This window comes from Seriola aureovittata, chromosome 16 (genome assembly GCF_021018895.1).
Source record: "Seriola aureovittata isolate HTS-2021-v1 ecotype China chromosome 16, ASM2101889v1, whole genome shotgun sequence".
Classification (NCBI taxonomy): Eukaryota; Metazoa; Chordata; class Actinopteri; order Carangiformes; family Carangidae; genus Seriola; species Seriola aureovittata.
In genome coordinates this window covers 11485705-11511190 of record NC_079379.1, presented here as the reverse complement: position 1 = coordinate 11511190, position 25486 = coordinate 11485705, and the positions used below count along the sequence as shown (strand labels likewise).

Below are 25486 nucleotides of genomic sequence, written 5' to 3'. Positions count from 1 at the left end.
TGGCCTTTAAAGGTGTGGAGCCAGGAAAGGAAAAGATTTATTGATCAAGTTTAACTGCACAACACTCATAAACAAAAGAATAAGGTAAACACAAAAAGGTCTTTCCCAGCGTTGCCTAACTAACTTAACATTAGGAGCCCCCCACCCCTCCAATCTGCTCAGGTCACAGTACCATGGCATGTCTTACCAATCCTGTGTGTATGTGACTAATGATACATTAAAGAGATTTGCTAATTATAGAGAGCTTTAGAGCAAATGTTCTTTGTACTATCTTAAGGGAAATCAAGGGTAAGGTGCAACAATAAGAAAAATCCCGAGCTCACAAAGTAACCAGATGAAGCTCTGTAATTTATATTTCTGTCTCAGATATATTACACAAGCACTGCAGGTGATCTAAATATAACATTTCAAAGCAATCCTTGGACTGCTAGTATATTTAAGATATGTCTGCCAAACATCAGATTAGGCTTTGAGGCAGATCAGGTTGCGCACGTGTTGGTACAGTGAGCCACTACTGGTACCCAGCCATAGTTTACATGTGGAGCTCTTTGCGAAATCCAATGTATATGAAATAGTGCATGTAGTAGTAAGCTGGCCCATGAATTCACATTGCTACTCTTTAAGAACTAACAGAATACTGATGGAGGGTTTTCAACCTATTGCTTTGATAAAGTAAAAAGGAAAACATGGTAGACTTTACAATGATGTCAATGCCTCCATGAAAAGCCATTAAAAAAAGGCTTCTTTGCAGTGTGGGAGGATTTGAAGCAACACGCACCTTTGTGTCTAAAAGACTGAAGATACCTGCGATATTCTCCAGAGCTGGAGAGGGCGGCAGTATTTTGTTTCACTTCTGCACAGTTCATAGCATTTTCCCTTAACAAAAAGTATTCAGCTTATTCAAAACATTCTGGCACACCGGCTGTGGACAAGACATATACACAGATATTCCTGATTCATTATGGTGACAGAATTTGCCAAAAACTGGAGCAGGAGAAAGAAATATTGTAAAAGCCTCCTCTCAACCAGCTAAAATAAAACATCAGCTTCACATAAATGCATTCCCAATTTTGGGAATCTCATGGATCAGGGGCTCATCAATTCAGCAAAGACCCATTATTGGGATTTTTGCGTGATGTACTGAACCTGGAGGATGCACGCTGGATTCAACCAAGTGAAACTGAGGTAAAGTTCTTGTTTAATGATTTTAAAAAATCATATGGTTCTCTAGCCTGATCGTCACTAAAGAACTGAAATGCAGGTTTGGTTCTCTGGCAATTTATCAATAATAACCGGGGATAAATAATGGCCACTCAGATATGCACTTTTATGAGCAAATGCAACATGTTTGTTTCCCATTATCATTTTTATTTTTCATTACAAAGTTGTTGATTCAACATATAAATATTATTGTGTGTATGTATGTATGTATGTATATGTGTCAGAGCTTTCTCATGACTCCAGTTATTTTGTCATTATCAACATTTACTGATATTTGTTTGATTGCAAGAGAACCAAGCCTTTTAAATAGGGACGTCACGTAACACATATTCAAAAGGGAAAAAAATAATTGTAATGGCCACTTCAGGGTCACATTACATCCTCTCTGCCACTGACTAACCAAAGGTATCTTAAAAACACCTTTACACTATTATTTATAGTTATAGTGCCGGTTTAGAAAATAAGTGAAATAATGTTTATTCATGATAAACTACAGTCAAAGGAGAGTTTAATGGCTGTAACTGGATTTTCAATGTGGAAGTAACACCTTATCAAACAGTTGACCAAAACAACTATTGAATATTAACAGTTCAACACAAATGCAGGATGGAGGAAAAGAGGAAAAATCTGTATTAAGGTATCTATACTGTTCTTCCCCAAACACAACCTTCCGTTTGTTTGGGAAATCTGGAAAGCTCTACTCTACTTTCTGATGCAGGGTTTTCACATGTCACCAAGAGTCCGCAGCGTGACATTTAGAAACCGTATTTGGCCTGGGTCTGCCGGCGTGATAGCTTGTTATCTGCCCAGCTGTTCTTCAGCTCCAGCTCACGTTCCTTTGCCTGTGTAAGAAGAAATGAAGTAAAATCTTGGTAAGATTTTGCAAAACTAAATGCTGTACAAATAATGCCTTTCAGCAAGGTAAACAAAGATTTAAAAACACACTACTATTTGGCAAATGTAACCAATTTTTCAAAGAAAAAGAGACAACCCAGTGTCTAATCTGTTATTATTAAATTCCATGTGCTATAATTTGGAAATGCTTGAGGCCACAGACATAAAGGGGAAAACCTGATGAGCCGAAACCCTGAGTGCAAGTATGAGCTCTGAATGACAACCAGTGCAGCAATGCAAATAATCCCCACCCTGTGTGCTTGTTCAAACACTTACCATCCGAGGTGTATACAAATAACATATTGTGTGATACAACAACACCCAACATTACTCAATGAACAGACAAATTCTCTGAAATTCTCTCTGAGTTAAACAAGCAAGGTTAAGAGAAATTCATCTACTTTTATAGCTATAGTTTGATTGCCTTGAAGTTTTTCGCAGCCTACGTAGAAAAACCACAGGCATACAGTAGTCAAAACAAGGCTTGAGGTTTGCGCTGTACAAACAGGCATGGCAGCCAAAAATATGGAGCTGGATGTGTGCGGACATGTCACAATGGGAATACAGACTCCTGGTATTTTGGTAGAGAAACTCTTGACTTCCACCCTGCTCTGTATCTCCTTAAAAACCTGCTGGAAATTTCCAAATTTTCTAAAACAGTCTTGCACTATGGCTACTCTGACTTTTCACCAGATAATTAACAGGAAAAAAAACACCAAAAACTCTGGACAGACAGATAATAAAATTATTTTGGTGGTCCAAGATAAGCTGACCAAAAAGTGAAATTTTAAATATTAGGTGTAGTCCTTAAAAGGCCCGAACTACATGGAAAAATCAGTGCAGACATGAATACATGATGAAATTTATATAACAGAAATGCAGAAAGTAGAATTTAAGTTTAGCAGCATTCACCTGGTGAATGAGATATGTTATCTGGTGCTTGCGCCGCTGTTGTCCTGTAGGTTGTTCTCCTTTTTTCTGCAGTAAAAAAAGGGGAAAAAGTAGCCACAGTTACATTACAACACAAAAGTATTCCTGCTTATAATTAGTTGACAGTCCTGTGTGTGTGCTAGCTTATGTGTCCACCCAGTGAAACCTTCATGCATATCTTGTTTCTTTGCCTAACTGAAAAAACTCATGTAAGAGATGTGAAAATATTTGGCCTACATGTTTTTTTTTTTGTTGTTTTTTTTTTTTTTTTTTTTTATATGTTTGACATGAAATCATTCTTCATCATTCTTGTAACAGCTTAGTAAACATCAAGTCCATTTGCATTTTGTAGTTTGGTAGAAACCTCAAAAGTCAAATTACCAAAGCCATTTCCTTTATGCCTTTACATGTTCCCAGTCTAAACTGGGTATTAATCAGTAGTAAGCAAAAGTAAACAACATCTTGCCCCTGTTCAATGAAACAAGCCTTGTGCAAATGAGCAAAAACATCAACATAAAACTGAAGCAACCTAACACCCAGTCCTGTCAGTTCTGGGCCTGCACATGCAAAACACCCCCATGTGACAGAGATCAGGTCACCTTGCTGAAGGACTGGCGGGTCTGTTTCTCTTCTGTCATGCTCTTGGTCATCCACTGCTGGTTGCCACTGAGCTGGTCATCTCCCTTGATTTCCAGAAACTTCACCTCCTCTTTGCCTCTGTTTCTTTTCCCCTGCAGCCGCATGAACTGAAATAAATGAAAAAAGGCTCTTTGAGTCACACTGTTGCAGCCCCATTTCACATTTTTCTCAATTAGGGGATGTTTTTGAACTTAAATTGAGGGAATGAAACAGACAAACACAAGCTTAACAACACATCAGATGACAGCTGCAACATTAAAAACAGTTAATGGAAAGTGTGGAGTAGTATGACATCTACAAAAAAATAATTTGGGGAAAAAGGAGCTCTTCTTCTTACCGCTTCATCATCAAACATGGCAGAGTGGCCAGGCTCTTCAGCCTCCTCCGACAATCCGGGGTTAGGATCTTGGTAATATGACTCATTATAGTATTCCTGCCCAAGTAGAAAAAAAAAAGTTTGTGCGGTCACTCACATGGTGATCGTTCTCTTCAGTATGAATGCTTGAGGATTCAGAGGCTAAGCTTTGTATGTGGCTCTGTAGCCTTTAAGTGTCTTTATGTTGTATCATTAATGCATGTGACTGTGCGCTTGTGTCTCATTTCCATCCTTGCTGTATATCTGTGGTATGTGAATAGATAATGTGCGAGAGCATGCATGCCTCAGCAGTCGTGGTTTCCATGGCTACACTCAGATCTTATCACGAGACTGTTCATATGACAATTCAGCTCTTCCTAGAGGACATGGCCAGCCTTATTTTTTAACAATTCATTTAAACATCTTTATATAGAGGTAACACAAGTGGAAAAGAGCGTGTAATCTGAGTACAAAGCCATTCAGATGACAAGTCAGGTCATAAGGTTATAAGAAACTGTATAAATCAAGGTTACCTGAGGGAAAGCTTCTGGGCCTGTCATGGGCTGCTGATATTGAGAATATTGACCTCCCCATGCACCAGCTCCCTCGTGGTTCCCCCCAAAGTCAAGAGGGGCATCTGACTGACCAGGCTCATCAGCAGCTGCAATAGGAGGTGGCTCTGCAGGGGCTCCTGGCTCAGGATCTAAGCTTGGGATGACTGCAGGGAGGGGCTGGGAGCTTTCACCTAGGGAGAAGTAGTTCTGTGGGGTTATGTCATCCTCGTTATCCTGGTCATCAGCGGCTATTTGTCTAGCCAACTGCAGGGCGGCTGACTTTGCTGCAGCTTTGATAGCAGAGGGTGACGCACTAGAACCAAGCAGACCCTGAGCAGGCGTTCCAGGCTTGGGTCCTTTGGGTTCTTGCCTTTTGGTGAGTGCATGAGGAATCAGGGCTCTGTCAGTCTCTTTCACTGTCAGGTTTTTGGGTTGTGGCAGAAGGGCAGCCAGGCCTGAGCCTGCACCCTGAAGGAGACGAGATATGGATGGAAATGGGAAGTGTGAGTTCAGGAAATTACTTTACCATAATGGAATAGATTAATATATTCTGTGTCACTGGTTTCCTGTCTGTTTATGCATTTAGAACCTTATTAACAGAGTAGAAGAGTTGAGAAGAAAATCAGAGGAGAAACAAAAGAGGGAGGTAGAAGAGTTAAATCTAGGCTGGTATGGATACCATATACTGCTCTGTCTGCAGTGTGTGCTAGTGTGACATGCAAAACATTGTGGATGATAGTTAAACTCCAGTGTTTTATTAGTTAAAAACAAACACTTTATAATGTGTACAATCCTATAATGTGATTAAGAGAAGGTCAGATATGACAGCTGAATTACTGCTTTATTATCTGGGCTAGAGAGATGAGGGAACATTTTATTCTGTAACTTGTCACAGTAAGATTTGCTCACCTGAGGTTGTAGTTTCTTTTTTGCTGGTTCATCATCATCAGAGTCTGACTATGGACAAGAAATACATATATTCTGAATTACAACCTGATTACATACCACAGGAGCTGCAATATGTATATGCAAACGGTTGATCTGGCTCAGTACTCACATCGTGTCTCTGGATCTCTGGCACAGTGATCTTGACAGGCTCTGTTCGCTTCCTCGGCTTAGGCAGACTAGAAAGGAAGCCTCCTTTAGATGGTGGAGGATGTAGGTCATCGTTTGACGTGCTGTCCCCAGCTGAAGGGTTTGCTTTTGTCTCCTTTCTTGGTCCATCGTTTCCACCTGCAGATCCTGGCTTTTTAGGAGCAGGCAGGAGAGAGAAGAGCCCTCCTGCGCTGACTTTGCTCTCCGGTGCGGCAGAAGTGGAGGTTTCCTCGGAGTCACTATCATCACTGCTGCCATAGGCGACTAAAGACATGTTTGCTGATGTTATTAAAGATTATTAATCCGCAGTAGCTCGTGGACATGGATAACCACTTCCCCTTGATTTGTTCTCAAGAAGCCGTACTCACTCTGGCTTTCCGAGGATCTGGCTTCCACTAAAGGTACGATAAGCTTTGATCAATATAGCCACAGTGATAATGAAATAATTCCAGGTGGAGCTGTAGTATCATGGAAAGCACAGCAGGTTAAAAGAGGCCCTCACAGTGAGCTCATGAAATGAAAGGACTGTCCCAACTTCACAGCGCTAGCTAATGCTAGCTAGGCCGCCGCAGTAAACGATATTAGCTAACCGACCACTTCTTGCTTAGTCAAATTAAATTCGTCACAGAACTGTTATTGCACATCGGTTGATGCAGCGGGTATATTTTTAAACCACAAACCGGCGACTGTAGTGTGGTGTTACGCCAACAAATTCATCTAGTTAGTCCCTAGACTCCATCAAAACATTCGCCTCCATCATTCATGATTGAAAAAACGACAGTTGCGCAGCTTTCTGCGCAGCCATTTCTTATTCGTGTGTTCATTTTGATTTGTTACATAACTTACCGCCCCTAACGGACCGAGTGTGCAACATCAATTTACAGTATGAAAATGTCTCAGGAACCATTGGGTGAGCTATAATAGAACACACCGACTGTATGTCTTCAGTATTTTTATTTATTTGCTAGTTTTAGCAAATAACGCTCTACAACCAAAATTTACGCGTATATTATAATCTAATTTTAACCTTTTTAGACTGAAAATGTTAATATTTCACTACTTTTAGGACAACTTAATGTCAATCAAAGCTTTTATTTCGGGCAGTGAGGAGAGGGATTTGAAACACCATTTAGACCTACATGTCAGACAAAAGGATACAAACAAAGCAACAAAGGATATATTACAAAAAATATCTTTGAACAGTTAACTGACTAAATATAACACAAAAAATACAATAAATTATATTAAGTGATTAAAAACACTCTTTTTGGTTTTGGTTTCAATTTTTCTTAGTGTTTCTCCTTATTCTCTTCATTAATACTGTATAGCCAAAAACGTGTATAATATGGCCAAAAGTATGTGTGTTTTGCTTTTATATACTATTCCGCTGTTTTTAATTATTTGGTTTGGGCCAAGCATAAAACTAAATTACTATTTGGGCAAAGGGGATAACTGCCCATGGCTCCAGTGCCTTAGGGCAGCGAAATTCCTTGGTTCACTATGTAGTGATTAGTTTGTGGTAATTTGTTGAATTAATAAATATAGACTGATATTGAAATGTTCTGACACTGCATTTTACTTAATCTTGAGCTCCTGTTGTGTAGTGTCCTCCTGTGTTAATATCCATACAAAGTTAGGGAAAATCAAGGGGCTGAATAGGCGCCGGTAGTTCATTTTTGCCATGGGGAACTCTAGTGAATTGGGACAGCCATGGCTAGCCTCTTAGTTCCGATTAAATTAGTTTCTATTTAAATGTCTAGGTCCAGGTCTTTCTGCGATGTAGAAAACCTGCACATAATTGGAGATTTATTTTCCCCAGATGCATCCTAGCAGGTTCATTCAGCCATGTAAATTAAGTTTTCCTTTAGGTGACAAAAGGTCAATATATTAGAGGAAAGCGTTTGTAAAAGTGAATTTCCCTCTCAATCAAACCGCATTCACATCATCAAGGTAATAGCTAATTTAGTGACTGCTCTTCTAAATTTGGTGCTGTTATTTTCTACATGAGAAATTCTCAGTAGGAGTCAACAGGGGCGCTAACTGTGCAACTTCATCAGGTACTGGGGGCGCGTCTGCGGAGGGAAGCGGGTTTCAATTTCAAACCCAAACAGTCCGAGGGACGAGCCAGTGCATTGTGGGATAACGTGTAAACCAGATAGTTACAGCATTTAAGTCTAATTTGTAACGTTATTTAAACACACACCAGAACGGTGTCGCTACTACCGACCGTGGTTACAGTCCACAGGATCCGCGAAAAAAAGTCGCCTGTCGCGTCTTCGCTCCAGTTTTCCGCGCCTGGTTTATTTGGATGACAAACCGACGCCTGGCTTGTTTGTTGCAGGTGCTGACCAATCCGGATTTTGTTTCACATTAAAACTACCACTGTGTTTTAATTACACATATCTGACATAGCAAGCCATTTCTTCAAGAAACATGCCGAGGTCCAACAGGCAAAAGGAATACAAACCTGGAGATCTTGTGTTTGCTAAAATGAAGGGGTACCCACACTGGCCTGCGAGGGTAAGCACACGACGTTAAATATCTTGTTTCCAGCTTTAGGTTTGGTCTTCATTTCAGTCCGTGTGGTAGCCTGCTCCTATCACTTGTTTACCTGTGAGGCCTAACAGTGGTTAGCTACCATGAGTTAGCCTAGCTCGGTCGTGTTAGCTAACGTTGCCCAGCATCCACACACAGCTAGCTCACCGTAGACGGTTGCAAATTTCTTTCGAGTGATTCATCGTGTGGGCAGACACCTCATTACCACGCACGGCTAACTTAATATGAATGTCGTTGCTAGCTGCGCTTTGCCACTAACGCTGCTTTTCATGTGGCGCTTCGGTCTCCAGGGGGGCCTGTTAGGTTAGGCTAATGTTAACTTTGAGCTTAACCGTTAAAAAGAGCAGTTGGGTAACAGAACGTAGGCTGCAAAATAACGGTCATGTCACCCACAACAGTAACGTCTGTGCAGCAGAAAATGTTATTGTAAAGTTACAGTTGGGCTAATAACACGAAGCCACACTGTTACTCAGCTATGTGTTAAATTAGTTCTAAGTTTTTTGCTTTTTTTTTTTTTTTTTTTTTTTAAATAACTGTTGCATTACAAACTACACATGGCTGCTTGTGTAGCCATATGCTTTGGTACTTTGTAAACATGACTGCCTGCCTACACTTGTTGTGATAAGTGACAGTGTTTCTGCTCGTGCCGTTAAAATCATGTCCATTACGTTAAAATTTGGTCCCGGCTATTAAAAACGGTGGTCAATAAACACACAGTAGCCTAACATTGCCGTCAGTCTTTCCTAATCAGTCAGCATGGGAGAAAATGTGAACTTTATAGTCAGTTACACTAAGTTTGCCTCCAAAACGCAGCCTCAATCATATTTTTATGCGTACAAAGTAAGAGAAAGGAGGGATAAAAATAATCTAAACAGTTTGCAACTTGCACCACACTGCACTAGAGCCAAAATTACAACGGAAAAATGTGGACATCAAACAACATGCAATCCCTAACCACCACTGGCCTGTGTAGTTGAAGGGGAGTTGAGAGGGAAACATTAGATTGTAGTTTAAGTCATTGTTTCTGTTTCAGCAGCCATTTATGCAGTTAACTAAGATTTATCACACCTAGCCACACAAAAATTCACCTTTGGTTTATTAAAAGTGCCTCTAAATAAAAACTAATGAATTCCTGTTATTGCCCCTAATAATGACTTGTCTGTCATTATTGGTTTGTGCCTCTTCCCTCCTTTTTCTTAGTCTTATCAGCTGTGCCTCATCTCAGCAGGCTTCAGGCCCTGCCCCACCTATCCTGACACAGTGGCCCTATCTGGGAATGCCAAAAGGCCTGTCTGGCAGGAGGTCTGGCAGAGGCAAACGGACGCCACGCTTAGCCATCATAATAGTGCTTTCCTGTGCCTCCATGTCTCTATAAAACACAACAAATACTTGCAGAGTGGTGGAGCCAAAACAGTGCACTGCAAGGATGTTAAACATGAGAAGGAAGCGTAGTGACCCCTGCTCTCACTAGGCTCATCAGGAGTTAGATTAGAGGGGATTTTACAGTAGCCATTATGAGCTCATCAAGCTAAAATAACTCCATTATGTTGCATGATTCTCCAGTCATATGAGATTAATTTAGCATTAAAAGCCCAAATGTTAATTTGTTAGTAAATTTACACAAAGTGAATGGTCAATAATTTTAAAAATCAAAACTTTAGTAATTTATCAAGTAAAACTGCCAAATATTTTCTGGTTCAACCTGCTCAAATGTGAGGATTTGCTTTTCAGTCTTTTATTGTTATAAATTAAAGAAATGTTGGGGCTTTGGCCTGTTGGTCTAACAAAACAAGCAATGTGACAATGTTACCTTGAACTCTCACAACTTGTGCCTTTTCTAAGCCTTTCTTCACTATAGGAAAAGGAGAATCAACAGGTTAATCAATAAAGAAAATAATCCATTCAGGTTGATCCTCAGGAATGGCATTTGGATACATATTTGAGCTCTGAATGCGTTTTTGAAATGTAGATTTTTAACTTGTAACATCATTCAGAATATAAGTGACTGTCTTTCATATGACACTGATCTTGAGGACCTGTGTTCGTTAGTATCAGAATCTACTTTTGAGTTAGTGTTTTACTTCATTATCATTTTACTACCTAAAGAGCTGTGAGGATTTTTGGGTTGATCAGCATCCTTTTTTAACAGGCTACATTCTTAATTCACAGATTGATGAATTACCTGAAGGAGCAGTGAAGTCGCCCTCAAACAAATACCAGGTGTTCTTTTTTGGAACACATGAGACGTGAGTATTTTAATTAATTAACATTATTAACCTTATTCAAAGTGGAGCCTAAATTAAGCCAGATACTTGAAGCATTTGAAAAAAAATTAAATATCTTACTTGAACTAATGTTTGCCTCTTTGCAACTACTAGACACATTGTCATTAAATTCCATATAGATATACATGGTTTCCGGAAAATAATTTTTTACAACTTCGATGACTCTGTGACCACTCCTCAACAATGTCAGATCTAAATTTCCCTTAATCACCTCATTGTCCAAGATAAGTTTTCTTAAACTGGCCATGATTGTCTGTGATAAATTTATGTAGCTCAAGCTCATGTAGCTGAATCGACTAATTATTTTAATCGTTAGAATATATAGTGAGGAAATATAATGTGTTGCCATCTGTCCAAATGTACACAAATTGTGTGGTTGACTGGATGGGTGTACATATTTAGAAAATAATGAGAGTAATGTTTGACCACTATAGGGCATTCCTGGGGGCAAAGGATTTGTTCCCGTATGATGAATGTAAGGAGAAGTTTGGAAAAGCAAACAAGAGGAAGGGCTTTGCTGAGGGACTCTGGGAGATCGAGAACAACCCCACCGTCACACATGAAGGCTACGAGGTGGGTTAATTCTTAGGATACATGCCCAATGTTTTTACTTGGAGCACATAATGAGTTGCCTAACGATAATCAAGCATTGAGGTTAAGTGAAGGAAAAACAAATGGCTTGTTTAGCCAAAAAGCCCGAAACTTGCAGCCAAGCAAAGCACATTAGTGCACTGATGGACAAGTAGCCATCAAGTGGCCATCAAAGCCAGGGAAGAATTACTGCAAGCTAGAAAGATGGATTTGCAAGAATGCAAATGGAAAGACTTCAACATGTTTGTTAGACCTCTAGGATACACACATCATTTTGGTGTGAACACTGAATATAATCAGAACTTTCGTTTGTTTACAAGAAAACTCCAGAGTGTACAATGATGATTTCCACAAAAATCTTCATGTCGGTATGACATGTCCTCTTTGAGTGTTCAACCAGTTTTTGTCTTGAAACACTTGTGGTCCCAATCTTTCTTTTCTTTTCTTACACTAATATTTAAATCTCTGCCTTTAGTCATCAAAGAAAGACAATGCATCAGAAGGAGCTGGGGATACAGGTAGTTCGGAGAAAGCAGATGCTGAGGGCAGTAGTGATGAGGATGAAGGGGCCCTGGTCATCGACGAGAAGAACGAGAGGGGAGGAACCAAACGAAAAGCAGAGGAGTCCACAGAGGTGAGCTTTGAGCCTGTCAGTCATACACAGTCCAAGTAGAGAGTTTCATATTCAGTTCATTGTCTCTGACACCTCCTCAAATCTTTGGTAGGCATCTCCCAAGCGGCCGAAGGATACAGGAGTGGAAGGTGACTCTAAAGTAGAGAGCAACAAGTCTAACACAGAGGCCAAGCTCAACGATGTGGCTGGACCCAAGGCAACTGCTCCCTCCTCGCAGAGTGAGTCAAAGCCAGAGGCCCAGGAAAATGCTCCAGCAGGAGGCCAATTAACAGCAGATAAGGTGAGACTTAGTCAAGTCAATTTTTTTTTTTTTTTTTTTTTTTTTATAGTGCCAATTCACAACAGAAGTTATCTCAAGGCACTTTTCAAATAGAGCAGGACCTTTTAAAACTTGGTGCAAAAAAACTATTACCATCTATTAATCCAATTATACGATGACCCTACTTGTAATAAAACACCACTTTTCCAATATCTCTTTTTGGAAAAATACTTTCTGAAGATACAAAACACTTTCAGACTAGCCCCTAAGATACCAACAGAGAGTCCTTTTTGTAAAAGTAAAGTAAAACATGAAATACTTCAATTGAACTGGAACATAAATCCCACATTTGTGCAGCTTGTGTCTTAGTCACACACTTTCTGGTCAGGCTCTTAGAAGCGGTCAGTAAGGACATCAGGCGATGCTTTCGATTTGTTTTCCCTCATCAGGAATTTCCTCTGTGACAGATAAACATGTTAGACTGAGCTAATGGAACACTTCAGGGATGATTAACTCGCATTATAAACATACGTGAAGACACTTGCTAGCCTAGCTACATTAAGGCTACAAACAACCCATCATGCAATGCTTTATGAGCTGCTGTTATGCCGGTACTCTCTCCATTCTAAAATAATAACTGCTGTAGTAGATATCTAGGTATATAGTCCTCAAATATAATACAAACCCACTTTTTGAAGCATTATTTTCAGATATAAAAAGTATTATATTTCTGCTAGTTTAAGTACTTTGATCTAATAGTTGTTTGGAAATCAAATCCAGAAGTGAAAATGGTAAAATATCATGGATGTTCACTGAAGGATTATTTGATTTTGGCCCTTTGTTACATAGCAGTTTCTTGAATCTTGTCCAATCCACCAGTCTTGTAGATGGAAACTTCCCACAAGCACTTGAATGCACCAACACTGCAACCTTTTAAAAAGTTATAACCTGTTTCAATGTTTTTTTAAATTCTCACTGAAAAAAAAAAAACACATCTAAAAAGCCATGGTTTTAAAAAATAAACTGCTAATTATATAGCTATTTAAGGACCATACAAAAATACATTGTGAAAATGTATATGTATAAAATGTATGTACTCTTGGAGATATTTAATGAACCTCAATGAAATTGTAATAATTTCTCTAATTGCTTTCACCTTTTCTCCCTGCAGCCTGTGACAGATAGTGCTTAACATCAACTCAGAAGAAAACCAAGAACCTTTGACGCTTCTCTCTGGAATTTAGGCATCAACATGGTTACCTGCAGGATGCCAGATTTCAGCTGTTTCATTAATAGGAGAATTTAAAAAAAAAAAAAAAAAAAAAACTTAAGTGTTTGTATTAAGAGACAAACAAATCCTCATTTGCCATTTTTGGGATATCATATATCCCAGAAACAAAAAGTTTGCTAATCTGATTTCAAACAATTGAACTGAGCACTTTAAGGCTCATTTATAAATGGGATTTTGGTGTGTATATATTTTTTATTTCTAAGTGCAATTACATAATTACAAAGACTAAATGCTAGGTGTCAAAACATTTTTTCAGTTTAGAGGGAATAAACACTGAATATATAGTAAATTAAATAAAAATAAAAACATTTTAAACAAAAAAAAATTACATTTATTTGACAAAGGCTCCGACTTAAGGGTTTTAAAACGTAGATATTGTACAGGAACAAGAACAAATTTTCACCCATGATCTCAGCTTTAGTTTATAAATTACATGTTTTACTTCCGTTTGTTTCACCTAGCCTCTCAGCTTCATCTAAATCTTCTATTCACTTGTTGGTTATATGAGTTGCACTTTCAGAACTTTTTTTTTTCACTGCCCCATTAATTATCGACTAGTTTATTATGTTTTTATGCAACACAGGTTTTGTTGCATTGTAGTATGCTTCCTTGCAGGTGACCAAATTATGTGATTAATTGCACAGGATCCCACATGTAGCCTACGTGGCTTTTGAACGTATTGAATATGTAAACCCCATTTGAGAAGAACTATTTTAGGATTTAAACATTTAGTTTGCAAACCCCTCTGTAACTTTCTGTAACTGATGATGTGCATTATTGAAAGCAGAAAGACATTCCTGAATGTTGTTGTGTCCCAGCTCGGTCTTGAAACTTTTCAAGTCAAGGTGGCATTTTTGAGGGGAAAAAATTAATAGTCACCACTTTTTCTGGGGAAATGATCTGGCAAACTCTTTCAAAATCCATCAACTCAACTCTCAGTTTCATGTTATTATAATTTCCTACTTAGCTCACATTAATGCTGCCATTGCTTGATACTGGAGATGTAATTGTGAAGAACACTTGTATTCAGTAATTGGTTGTACCAAATGTTTTTTTTCCAGCTCTGAAATGTATTGCTGACATTGTTAATACCAACATTTGATCTACACAAAATTGTGTTTTTTGAAAGTAATTGAATTTAGAAAGAATCTACAGTGAACAATCTGTAAATTTTAAGTTTCTGGCTTTTTGGTTTCTTACCCTCCTAACTGGAATACGAGTCTGTTTTACTTCAATGGTCTTATCATTTTGGCTGTGAAACAAAGTTGTGATGTTTTAAAGATGTGTTTTATTCGAACATTTGTTTTGACATGTTGGTCAATATGTGGTGTTGTTATTTTACACTATTTGTAATTTTTAAGGTTCAAGTTTTTTCTAAATACTTGGCCTTTTTCACCATGTTACTTGGATGTCCTAGTCATTGCTTCAGTGTTCTGTATTCGGCAACAGGAGCCCACAGTTTATCAAATTTTGAACCTAAGGGAAATCATAGCTCTTAAAAGTGAAAATATTTCTGGCTGTTGGGTCTAAGATGGCCACCTTCCTATCACCACACCACTGATTTCAAAATGCGAAAAGCTCAAGTGCCCCACTCAGATCTGTAGTTAATTCCAAGGGTATAATTTGGTATTCAAGTGTAATTCTTGGTTTAGCTTTCTGTGTTACTTTCGGAAGCTGCCATTCATCTTAATCTGCTGCTTGGTTTACTATTGTAGTTGCCAGTCCATTTAATAAATCTGTTGATTACAAAAACCCATGTTTCCAGTTTCATGTTTACAGCCAATAAACCCTGTTTGTTTATTGTAGATTATTCACGTCCTCAGACTGGAAATCACCTAAAGAAATCAGATCTTAGTCACTGTATTCTGTTTTACCAACAGGGTTGTCTGCAGTTAATTTTCTCTTTTTTTAAAATCACCCTCTTGAGTCATACAGCACTTACTAAACCACATTGTTGAGACTCCCTGGCTCACAACTCAAGTGTCAAGCAGGTGGGAAATCTACTGTTCAAACCAACCAAACCTAATTTATCATTTCACATCCCATTTTTCACTCTGTTACAAATGCATGAAACTAACAATGGCACCTTTTTGTATGTGTGTGTGTATGCACTTGTCATAAATAATTTGCTCCCAAGAGAGGCTTACAGCGCAGTTTTGGGCTTCAGGCTGTGATAGCTGAACTAGTTTTGGTGTTATATAACATTTCCTGACAGCTTTGAATTTGTCATGGAGTTTGGTTGAGTATGAGTTCCTTAAATACAGTGTTTAGTTGGTGATACAGTTTTAAATCTTTGCTCATTTCCCCTTTTATAATATCGATAAAACTTTTTCTTGCATTTTTGTTTTAGTATTAATGTCTAAATGATCTCTGTGGCAGCTGGTGCATCTAGCTCACAAGATTGATAACCACTTCCTGCAATAGAACATGCAAACACAATGTTCAATTGCAGATCTTCAGAAACTGTAGCCTCTTGTCTCGTGGGACAAGGGTCCAATAAATATTTCACAGCTTTGTCATAGCACCAATACAGTATAACTTGTAATAACTAACTGTATCTGCCTTCATGAGCAGTCCCAACATGAAATAAGGGCTTATTTCAATAGTTCAACCAATCCAGATTTTTCAGGTGAACTGCTGTGGTCAATACAAATGAGTTTGGTGCTGCAAAGATGCTGCAGTATAACTCAAGACTTGGACAAAACATCATAAATACAGATGGGATATTGGAGTAAAACTGCAAATGAACATGAAAATAACTTGTCCTCCATGTCTTTTTTCTTCTAAATTTTGTTGATCAAAACTTATTTCCTTTTTATTTATCATAACTTAAGTGTTAAACAGATGCTACAACCAAAGTGTATGAATGAAAACATAATAAAACAAAAAAAGAACAAGAGCATTGGGACTTCATAAAGCCAATAATAAAATAAGGTTGTAAAATTGTATTTGCACATTTTTTTCTTTTTTCTTTTTTTATAAAAACTAATATTTGCAATAAAATTGCTTGCAGATGTCTGTAACAAAACCTTTATATTGTGCTTATTGTTTTGAAAATGACAAGTACTTGTGTACTGTACTGTGACAGACACTCATACTGCAAATTTTTTGACAAAAATCAAAATGGATAGAAACTGCATTTCTTTTCTGATGTACAGCACTGGGGGTGAGTGATTAGTCAGGGGCCTGCATCCTGCTCGCAAATCACTCGTCTCTGCTTGATTTGGCAACTGCGCATGCGTACAGCCAGTTCCGCCCTCCCGCCCAGGAGGCGGCGCTGCCTGCTGATGCTGATGGTGCGCCGCTAACTGCTGCATGTGACATTGACATCAACAGAGGGTAATATCTTTTTGCATGTTCACTCCGTTTTCTTTACGCTGTTGCTGGGGGGCTTATTGAAGAGACAGGTAACATGGCCATTTGAGATTTTTATATGTTTTCAGGAAACAGTGGTGTATGTTTAACGGCTGTAACACAACGTATTGATAGCAACTCCGCAAGCTAACGTTAGCCTAGCCTGGTTTGAGTGTTGTCAGTGGAGACTATGCATCTGTTTGTCCTAGCGTTAACTCACAAGCCTTGGTTTATTTTGTGCCCGCAGCACAATGAGGCTGACCACTCTCCTGTCGATGGCAGTCAGGGTTGTTGTGCCCAAAGACTACCGGTACGGCACAAACAGACCATGGACAGCGGCTGCTAAAAGGCAAAACCCTCCGGGGAAGAGGAGGAGAAAAGTGTTCGTGGAGCCGTTAGCACCAGAGGACTGGTCTGTGCTCAGAGGGGACATGGTGAGAAGATCAGAACAGGGCAAAAGCCAAGTTAAGGAAACAAAATAGCAGCGTACCAATAATGATGCCTCCATAAACAGTTCTGTGCAAACTTTAAGGAGTCAAAAGTAAAGTGAGGAGGTTTTAAACACAATGCTATGAATAGTTTTTATTTATTAGTTAGCTTAATGCAAAGTGTAGCTAAAAAGAAAAAAATGAATCATTCTTCAGTTCTTCTGTGGATTTAGGCTTGTCTTAGTCTCTTCTCAGTGTCTCTGCATGTTATCCCAGACTGACACAGTGATGTTGAGGTCAGGGTCCTGTGGGGGCCAGTTTTAAATGCTGAGCCAACTTCAGCAGAATATATTTACTTAAAGAATTAAAGTGTTGATAATTTTTCCAGCATTGGTAGTAAAGCTGATGCTAGTAGTATTGTGCATACTGGTAGTATTAATACATGTGTGCCAAAGATAATGCTTGATTATTACAAGAGAATCCAGTGGATGGGGTGGTAAAACTTCATATATTTGGCCAATCCTGGATTGATAAAAGCAAGTGGTAGATTAAAAGATATGTTCATGCAGCATTGAGTTAAGTTAAGTATCTGCTTTTGTTTCTCAGGTGGAGATTCTCGCAGGGAAGGACAAAGGGAAGCAGGGAAAAGTGATCCAAGTCTTCAGACACAGAAACTGGGTTATGCTGGAGGGACTGAACACAGTAAGGAAGTAATCTTTTTCAAAGAGAAAACTGGATTGATTTTGTTTATAGGACATTCACAGCCTATAACCACTAATTCTGTCTTTTTTTTTTTTTTATCAACTCACTGTCTCTCTCAAGAAAGCATTGCTAACTTCTACCTGTATTTTGTGTATCAAAGTGTACATGGTGTTGCTGTTGAGAACATGAAAAGCTTGCAGTATCTGTTCTCTCAACACAAAGTGCTGATGCTTCAACATACAGCAACACACAGAGATGATGTTGCCAATCTTTCACTGCCAAATTTTCATGGTCATTTATTTAATTACCAGTGTACAACTCCATGTATTATTTTTTAGCTCCACCAGATGGAGCCAAATGTCTGGGGTCAAGTTTGTTTGGGTGTAACTTCTAACAAAGTTCACCAAAAAAGCCATTTTGCCACGAACACATTGAAGAATTTTGAACTATTGTTTTATGTATTAGCATCACAGGTATGTCGGACGAACTCATGATTATCGTGGGACCTACATTTCCAGCGAGGCTCCTTTGCTGCTGCGTGATGTCTCCCTCGTTGACCCCTCAGACAGGTACGGTAAGCCCTGTGACAATGCAGGATTATAGTTGCGGATATGCATGTGCATGCACCCACCCTTCTCAGGACCTTAGCAATAGCTGAACCACAGGTTAGCAGTCAAAATAAATTGTGGTCCTTTTCCTAGATGGTTTTTCATTGTTATCTGCAACCCCAATTACTGCAGCTTGCACTGAAGTTAAAGCTATAATTCCTGGTGTTGATATTATAACATTGCATAATGAAAAACCGTGACCAACAGGGAAATATTAAGGTGATATTTGACTTTTAATGGGTCTGGTTTGGAGAAAATTATGGGTCAAAATCTACTGAAGTATTTTGGGGTTTGCATGACATCGCTGTGCATCTTTAATGTTTGTGTGTTGTAATTAACGCTTGTTTTGTTCTCTAAATCATAAATTAAATTCTTCTTGACAATGATCTTCAAACTACTTCTGAATGTTAAAACAGAGTCCCATTGCTATTTAGATAAATGCACCTGATCTTTGGTATCTTAACAGACTGATTTTGACATACTGACATTGATCTTCCAGGAAGCCCACTGAAGTGGAGTGGAGATTCACAGAGGAGGGTGAGAGGGTTCGAGTGTCTGTCAGGACGGGTCGAATCATCCCTAAACCTGTTCTGGAGCGACGAGATGGCATTGTACCACAGCAGTGGAAAGGTGTGTGTGTGTATGTTTTGGTTGGAGGGGTATTCTTCTCAGGAGCCAAAATTGATGCAGTTTGTTCCATGTGTAGTTAACAGTCAGCACATAAAACCAGCTCTTTTTTTCCACCCTGTGCAGACTTGAATTCCAAAAAAAGGTTTCAGAGTGATGCAGTTTGAGTCTTTGATTCACAGTGGAAAAAATCTATTCTGAACTAGAGGCTACATGAGTAGCACAAACCTTTACCAATGCTGAGCAACCTTCTAACTTGTACATCTGATCATATTGTTCCTGTTACTTAGATTTTCTGTTAGTTAAAGCTCCTCTCTTTTGACTCTGCAGATGAGATTTTACAGTCTGTCCAAAGAAATCTTTACCTTGTCAGTTTCATTAGTTAAAATAAATATAGTTAAAACAGCCTCATGTAAAAAAAAAAATGTCCCAGTACAGCTGGTTGTTAGAGTAAACAACAACATTTTTCTTATGGAGATATTGTTTTTACTTTTCATGATCTGTTAAATTTTTGTTTGTGGTCTGTTTTTCTTTCTACCCTCACAGATGGTCCCAAAGACACCAGTCCTGAAGACACTCTAGAAAAGACATATGTACCATCTCTGAAAACCCTGGAGGAAGAGGTCATGGAGAAGCTGAGTATTCAGGACAACAGGCGGCACCGAAGGTCCTACTGGTACTGACCAGAGAAATCAGAAACACTACCGTCCCCCATCATGTTACCCAGATTTTGCAGCAACTCTGAAGTTAGTCATGCTGAGTCATACTGAAGGACATAACAAAAAGACACTGTCAGGATGGCATGAGTAAGGCTCTTGGATGGTAAAATACTGGTGCAACATACAAAATGATACAGAAATGCTTGGAGGTATAACAGATGTGCAAACATACATGCAACTTAAATGTTTCCTGAATCATTCTCTCACAGTGGTATCATAGTTTGTTTCTTTATAACATAATGAATAAATGTCACGTAAACCAATTCATTTAATTCTTTGTATTTTGCTCTACAAATGAAATACTTCATATTTTCTAAAAACAAGAGAAAAACTAAATCACAAAGTATGATATCAACAGTTTACAAACACAGGAGTCACGCAGTACAGGCATTTTCATTTACTACAGGTTTGGCTGTAATGCAGTAATTTGGGAAGAGAACACAAAATTTTGCTCCCACATCTATGCAAATGCTTGAATGATATTCACTCAGCAGGTATGAATTGGTGCCATTGACAAGTTTGGGAAGCCAAGATGGCAGTGTGAAATAAGCTTGTTACTAAAGCCAACATCAGGAGAACAGAGGAGAGCAGTGAATTCTGATCGACACTGATGTTCATGCAAGTTCACACAATACAGTAGCTTCTGTCTCAGAGAGAGCAAATTGCTTGACATTTAGTGTTGTATAATACATCATATGTACAGACTGGAAGTCTGGAAAACTGAGATTGTTCCTGGTATTGGCAGGGTTAATAATGGTAATGGTTGCAGCCTGTTTGGATCACTCATAAGGCTGAAAATAGCCATATTATTTTACAGAGGCCCAGACATGCTGCTCTCCAAAACTTAAAGCTCCTAGACAAATGAGTCTGTCTTTCCAACATGTCTGGGAAACAGTGTGGAGAAGGAAATGGCTGGGGAGGAGACTATACAGACTGGATAGTTTGCACTCACCTCATTTGACTCCTTATACACTGGCACTGCATGTTATTCCTGTGATCTGTGACTAACCCTAACCCTGTTTTTGCATCAGGTTTCAAATATGACCTCACCCATGAATGTTTTTCATGTAAGAAAATGATTTATACTGTCAAAGGTCACAGCAGAATCACTATATATTTAGTAATATTCATATTTTAACTGTACAGTTGTACACATAATGCATATTTTTTTTTATAAAATCTCAACTTCATTTTACCATCTTTTTCCATCAAGCCCATTGGTTGCAATTAGATGTTATCAGTTTCTTCACTGTGGAATTACACTGGCACTGCTTGCTTACCTTAGTGTATAGCTTTCAAATAATTGATCTATAGAGCCAGTTAATACTCCCAAAATCAACCCAGTAGTACTCAAAATGAAAGTAATTTTCTAAATGTTTTAATTTAGAACACAAGCCTTTCTCCTGTGTCTAAGCAAATATTAAGAGGGGGGCAAACTTATTCATGCATGCATTTGGAAAAACTGACATAAAACTGATCAGAATTTGATTACAATCAATTCATATGATGAAAAGAAAAGGTGATGGGAAATAGATAGAAAAAATGGCTGCAATTGTGCTGTCATCCTCACTACTGCACATCCCACTGAGGACATTTTCACAGAACAGGAAATGCACAGGTATAATCAATAACATCAGTAATGACTACATTTCATTCCAGTGTGAAGGTTCCAGTGTGTCCTGGCTGACGGTCACCCTGTCATGGTTTACTGAGACACCAATGGTCCAGAGCCATCGTTAATGTTATTGGTTACACCAGTGTTTCTCCTGCTGAAACTACTCAAATGTCATCCATTAAAATGTTAAATTGAAATGTAGAAGGGCATTTTTACAACAGCTGTTGAAGAAGGATAGAGCATTAATTGTTCACCCACTCCAGTCTCTCCAGCTGGTCGACACATTCAAACTGGCTACCTCTAAAGTTTTCCTCCTGTGTCCGCCAGAAACTTAAAATTGCTAAATACATATTCAGGGTTTCTTGGATCTCAAAACACCTTCACACAAACCAACGATCCTGCGAAGGTGTTCGACTGGGAGGACAGAGTTAAAATGTGCTTGATTAGCTTGCAGTTCACTACAGTAACGTCTGTAGTGCCAGTACAAGAAATGATAAGAGGAGTATCATGTAACATTAGCCACAAAACTGCATTGCTATTTTGGTTAATGTGAACATAGATAATTCAGTCACCATTTGAATTCAGGGCTGAATGTCAAGTCCTCTTTCCTAATTACATGTGGTGGGTATTTATTCTTTTAGAACAGATTTGGACTGTTTTAGGCCAATAAATAAAGTTATTTAAAATAAATAAAATATAATAAAGGGATTCAATATTCTGTATTTTCAACTGTATCAACCCAAATTATGGGCTAAGATGCAGGCAGACAAAATTAAAAATTAAAAAAATAAATAAATAAAAGAATGAATGAGAAAATCTTTTTAAATAGTAAAGTAAAATTTGTCAGGCTTTTCTGGTGACGGTACTCAAAAATTTAGTGCGGTTGCACTGGAGGATTTGGACTCATTTGGTCCTCTGTACTTCTAAAGTTCTCATGGCCCTGATTAAATTGTATTTTTCACTGGCACCCCAGACAGAAAGACTCCATTCACTTAAAATATCCCACTATAGCTATAAATATCCCTTTTTTATCTATATCTGTCCCTGAAATACCCGGTCTTTTTTAAGATCCTCAGCTGTACATTTATCAGTGATATATGAGGGAGGCGGCCGATTAAGTCTATGAAGTCTCTTTTTCCTTGCTGGTTAACCACGAGTATTGATTTACAGAAAGACCACGTTAACTTGCTGCCAGATCTCCAGCTGCAGAAGCAACTAGCCTTCCTTCCAGGCACTGACACAAAAAAAACGAGAAAAAAAAACGATGTGTCACAGATTATATAATTGCGTCAAAATTTCACAGTGGCTCTCCATACCCTAATTTCTGGTCAGTGCAGCAGCATCATGCAGAAAGCATGGCAGGCTGCTGGTTTGGCCGATGAGCGGAGCAGCTTTCCCACACTCGTCTCTCCTGAACCAGTTTGCTTCTGCCACTTTGCAACCAAGAGGGAATAAAAGCAGCCAGTCAGCGGAAACAGGGTTTTGAGGTTTCGCTTTTATGGGAGGAAAAATGATTCAAAGGCTGGTCTTCTTTCCTGTCACTGCATGAGCGTTGTATTTCAGTCTGAGATTACATCAAGGTGAAGTGTAAAATTGGTGAAGTGGAACCTTTGTATTGCTTCATTTGTCCTCATTTTTTCCCCGTTTACACGCACAAAAAACACAGACTTATGGCCATCTCGACTTGAAGAGGGTAGAGCGAGTTTTAAGAATGGCCATCTACTAATTTATACCTTGTGGTGAGTTGACAGCAATTCTGGTAACCCAGTTAAATGAAACCACTGAACATGACTCAAGCAGAATTAAGAATACATAAAAATAAACTGCAGGCTTTGCTCTGTTTTTTAGCTGAGTCACATTTGCTTCTCAGCCACGTTAACTAATGAATCCCACCTGGAGATGCTGGCTGCATGCGTCAGAGTCAAATTCACCAACAAAAGTGTTATTGATTGTTCATTTAAAAAGTCAGATTACAGTATGTAGCATCCTTCAAAGATACCTGAATTTGTTAAATAAGTACCTGTAGTCACTTGGTACTCAGTTTCTGTACATGATGAACTGGCTGCGGTGCAGATTTTAAAATATAAAAACATGATTTCAGAAATTCTCCCCTGCCTGATGAGTAGTATTACATTGTCCTTGCAGAAACAGAAGGACCTGCAATCATGCAAACATCTCCAGAACATCTGAAGTCACTTTAAAGCTAAATGTCAGTGTTGCTCTTGACTCACTTGATGATCTCAGCTCAGCTCACAATATAATGATAGTGTCTAATTATAGGCTAGTTGTTTGATGGCTGCTGGAAAATGTAACGTTAGCTTGTATGCAGGTCTGAGGCATGGCTTGCATGCATGTTTAACTATGTTTGGTCAGTTTAGTTGGCTCCCAACCGATTCTCGTGTATGACTTCAGTATGTTACAGTTCTGCTTAAGAAGAAGGTAAAACACTGCTCTAACTTGTGGCGTTCAATTCTTTCATCCTGACATGGTTCATGAGTTTTATGTTAAACTGTACTGCAGTACTGTTCTGAAGTAAATGTACTCAGTTACTTTACACCACTGTATGACGCAGGCACACACACACACACACACACACACACACTGCACATACATTATTTCAAATCAACACCGTCCACCTTCTATATAAGACTTGATCTGTGTGGATATTCTCAAACTAAAAAGCAGTTGTTTCTTTCTGATGATTCGCAGCAGGCATGGAATTCTTTTGTAGAAACGGTTTCACCACGAGGTCCATTAAGCAGCTGTTCTGATGCTTTTGATCATATCACATGATCCTCATCAGCAGATGGAGTTTGTTCAGTTGTCGTGGAACTGTAGATGTTGAAATTTCCTTTTTTTTCCCCCCCTGTGCACTTTTAATGGCTTCTCTGCCATATTGGTATAAGTGAGGCTACATAGCTTTGGCTAAACGGCGGCAACAGGAGATAATTACAGGGTACTGTCTCATTGAATTTCAGAGCATTCTCAAGCCAGTTGCTTTCAAAGACACTGTAAGAGACCTGACTGAGCTGAATGGATGGAGTCTTTGGAAGGAAGACATTCCTGCTTGAAGGCCGACCATCCCTATACTCTACGACCCTGCTGCTGAACACACATGGCAGCAGGGAGGATGACGTCTTACAGTGAGCGTAACTGCTGACTGGACTTGAATTAATCTGGGTCACTGTGACAGTCAGTCATAGCTAAAGTTGGACTGGAGCACACCTCTGATCTTTGTCTGTGCTCTGAGCTTTGACATTTCCTTCTCAGACAGTCCTGCTGGTATCTGGGCGTCAGATTCCTCAGGTGTGCAGCAACAACTGCTGCTGCCGAGCCACAGGGCAACCACTACAAAGCACCATTCACCCTCTCTGCAGAGGGCACAGCACACACTTCACTTGACCCTATTCGTCTTCTGTGTGTCTCTGTTACATACAGTATAAACAGGTGGCAGAGTCCAGCCCTGAGCCAACGGCATACTTGGAATTATACTGTGTAACTAATAATGACCACAGGTTTCACCTCGGCTGTAAATCTTACACCTTGCTGACTGAGACGAGATTCCAGTCAGCTCTGCACTGATTTTCTACCCTCTGATGGTTTTATTTACTGTTATTTCTGTCTTTTATGTCCATATGATGTCTATTGCATGTCTGTCCGAGAACAGGGATCCCTCCTCTGTTGTTCTTCTTTTGGTTTCCTCCTTTTTCCTTTTCGTTTTGAGGAGGAGTTTTTCCTTTTCTGAATCCAGGATTTAAGGATGGAGGGTGTCATATGTTACACAGATTGTTAAACCGTTTAGGATTTTGGGCTGTGTAAATCAAATTAACATGACTTGATGATATGGCCCAAGGATTGACTTTTGACTGGGCAAAGTAGGCAGCTTGCTTATAAAATCCTTGAACAGCCTCCCCACACATCTTTTACACTATTTGTAACTTGGCCTGGAAGGTTTGTACACGCATGCGTGGTCCCCAGAGGATGAATCCCGCTGCTTTTGGTGATCCTCTGACTTTTGCTCTAGCACCACCTTGAGTTTGAGTTTTTTTTTTGGGGGGGGCAGAGGACTTTTGGTGAAATATCTTGACAGCTATTGGGACCTTTTCATTTATCCTGTGAAATATCTCAG

The 25486-nt window shown here is 39.1% G+C and overlaps 3 protein-coding genes across 4 annotated transcripts; 2 read left to right on the top strand and 1 right to left on the bottom strand.

The window, feature by feature from the left end:
* Nucleotides 1–1712: 1712 nt before the first annotated feature.
* Nucleotides 1713–6943, bottom strand: prcc (proline rich mitotic checkpoint control factor). The gene is made up of 7 exons (XM_056398625.1): nucleotides 5651–6943; nucleotides 5503–5550; nucleotides 4573–5061; nucleotides 4022–4117; nucleotides 3645–3791; nucleotides 3028–3093; nucleotides 1713–2063 (listed from the first exon to the last, which is right to left on the bottom strand). The coding sequence occupies exons 1-7, from the start codon at nucleotides 5960–5962 to the stop codon at nucleotides 1977–1979; spliced, it is 1245 nt and encodes a 414-aa protein (XP_056254600.1). The 5' UTR covers nucleotides 5963–6943; the 3' UTR covers nucleotides 1713–1976.
* A 797-nt stretch (nucleotides 6944–7740) lies between these two features.
* On the top strand, nucleotides 7741–15056 carry LOC130183325 (hepatoma-derived growth factor-like). The gene is made up of 6 exons (XM_056398627.1): nucleotides 7741–8208; nucleotides 10414–10490; nucleotides 10964–11102; nucleotides 11596–11754; nucleotides 11846–12034; nucleotides 13185–15056. The coding sequence occupies exons 1-6, from the start codon at nucleotides 8122–8124 to the stop codon at nucleotides 13203–13205; spliced, it is 672 nt and encodes a 223-aa protein (XP_056254602.1). The 5' UTR covers nucleotides 7741–8121; the 3' UTR covers nucleotides 13206–15056.
* Nucleotides 15057–16562: 1506 nt separating this feature from the next.
* mrpl24 (mitochondrial ribosomal protein L24) lies at nucleotides 16563–20005 on the top strand. Of its 2 annotated transcripts, none has more exons than XM_056398479.1 (6): nucleotides 16563–16643; nucleotides 16906–17092; nucleotides 17693–17788; nucleotides 18254–18357; nucleotides 18896–19026; nucleotides 19570–20005. In XM_056398479.1, exons 2-6 carry the CDS (start codon nucleotides 16910–16912, stop codon nucleotides 19704–19706), a joined length of 651 nt encoding a protein of 216 aa, XP_056254454.1. In that variant the 5' UTR covers nucleotides 16563–16643; nucleotides 16906–16909; the 3' UTR covers nucleotides 19707–20005. The 2 variants fall into 2 exon arrangements, with proteins under 2 accessions (XP_056254454.1, XP_056254455.1); XM_056398480.1 differs by having other exon boundaries at nucleotides 16575–16711.
* Nucleotides 20006–25486: the final 5481 nt, after the last annotated feature.

What these genes read in the sequence shown, in the direction of transcription:
- prcc (XM_056398625.1), bottom strand. Translation starts at nt 5,962, where the DNA reads ATGTCTTTAGTCGCCTATGGCAGCAGTGATGATAGTGACTCCGAGGAA. An exon ending in CAGAGATCCAGAGACACGAT is followed by an intron (nt 5,551 to 5,650) that starts GTGAGTACTGAG and finishes TCTTGTCCATAG; the next exon opens with TCAGACTCTGATGATGATGA. An exon ending in AAAAGAAACTACAACCTCAG is followed by an intron (nt 5,062 to 5,502) that starts GTGAGCAAATCT and finishes CGTCTCCTTCAG; the next exon opens with GGTGCAGGCTCAGGCCTGGC.
- mrpl24 (XM_056398479.1), top strand. Translation starts at nt 16,910, where the DNA reads ATGAGGCTGACCACTCTCCTGTCGATGGCAGTCAGGGTTGTTGTGCCC. An exon ending in CTGTGCTCAGAGGGGACATG is followed by an intron (nt 17,093 to 17,692) that starts GTGAGAAGATCA and finishes TTTGTTTCTCAG; the next exon opens with GTGGAGATTCTCGCAGGGAA. An exon ending in TGCTGGAGGGACTGAACACA is followed by an intron (nt 17,789 to 18,253) that starts GTAAGGAAGTAA and finishes TTTATGTATTAG; the next exon opens with CATCACAGGTATGTCGGACG.
- LOC130183325 (XM_056398627.1), top strand. Translation starts at nt 8,122, where the DNA reads ATGCCGAGGTCCAACAGGCAAAAGGAATACAAACCTGGAGATCTTGTG. An exon ending in TCACACATGAAGGCTACGAG is followed by an intron (nt 11,103 to 11,595) that starts GTGGGTTAATTC and finishes CTCTGCCTTTAG; the next exon opens with TCATCAAAGAAAGACAATGC. An exon ending in AAGCAGAGGAGTCCACAGAG is followed by an intron (nt 11,755 to 11,845) that starts GTGAGCTTTGAG and finishes AATCTTTGGTAG; the next exon opens with GCATCTCCCAAGCGGCCGAA.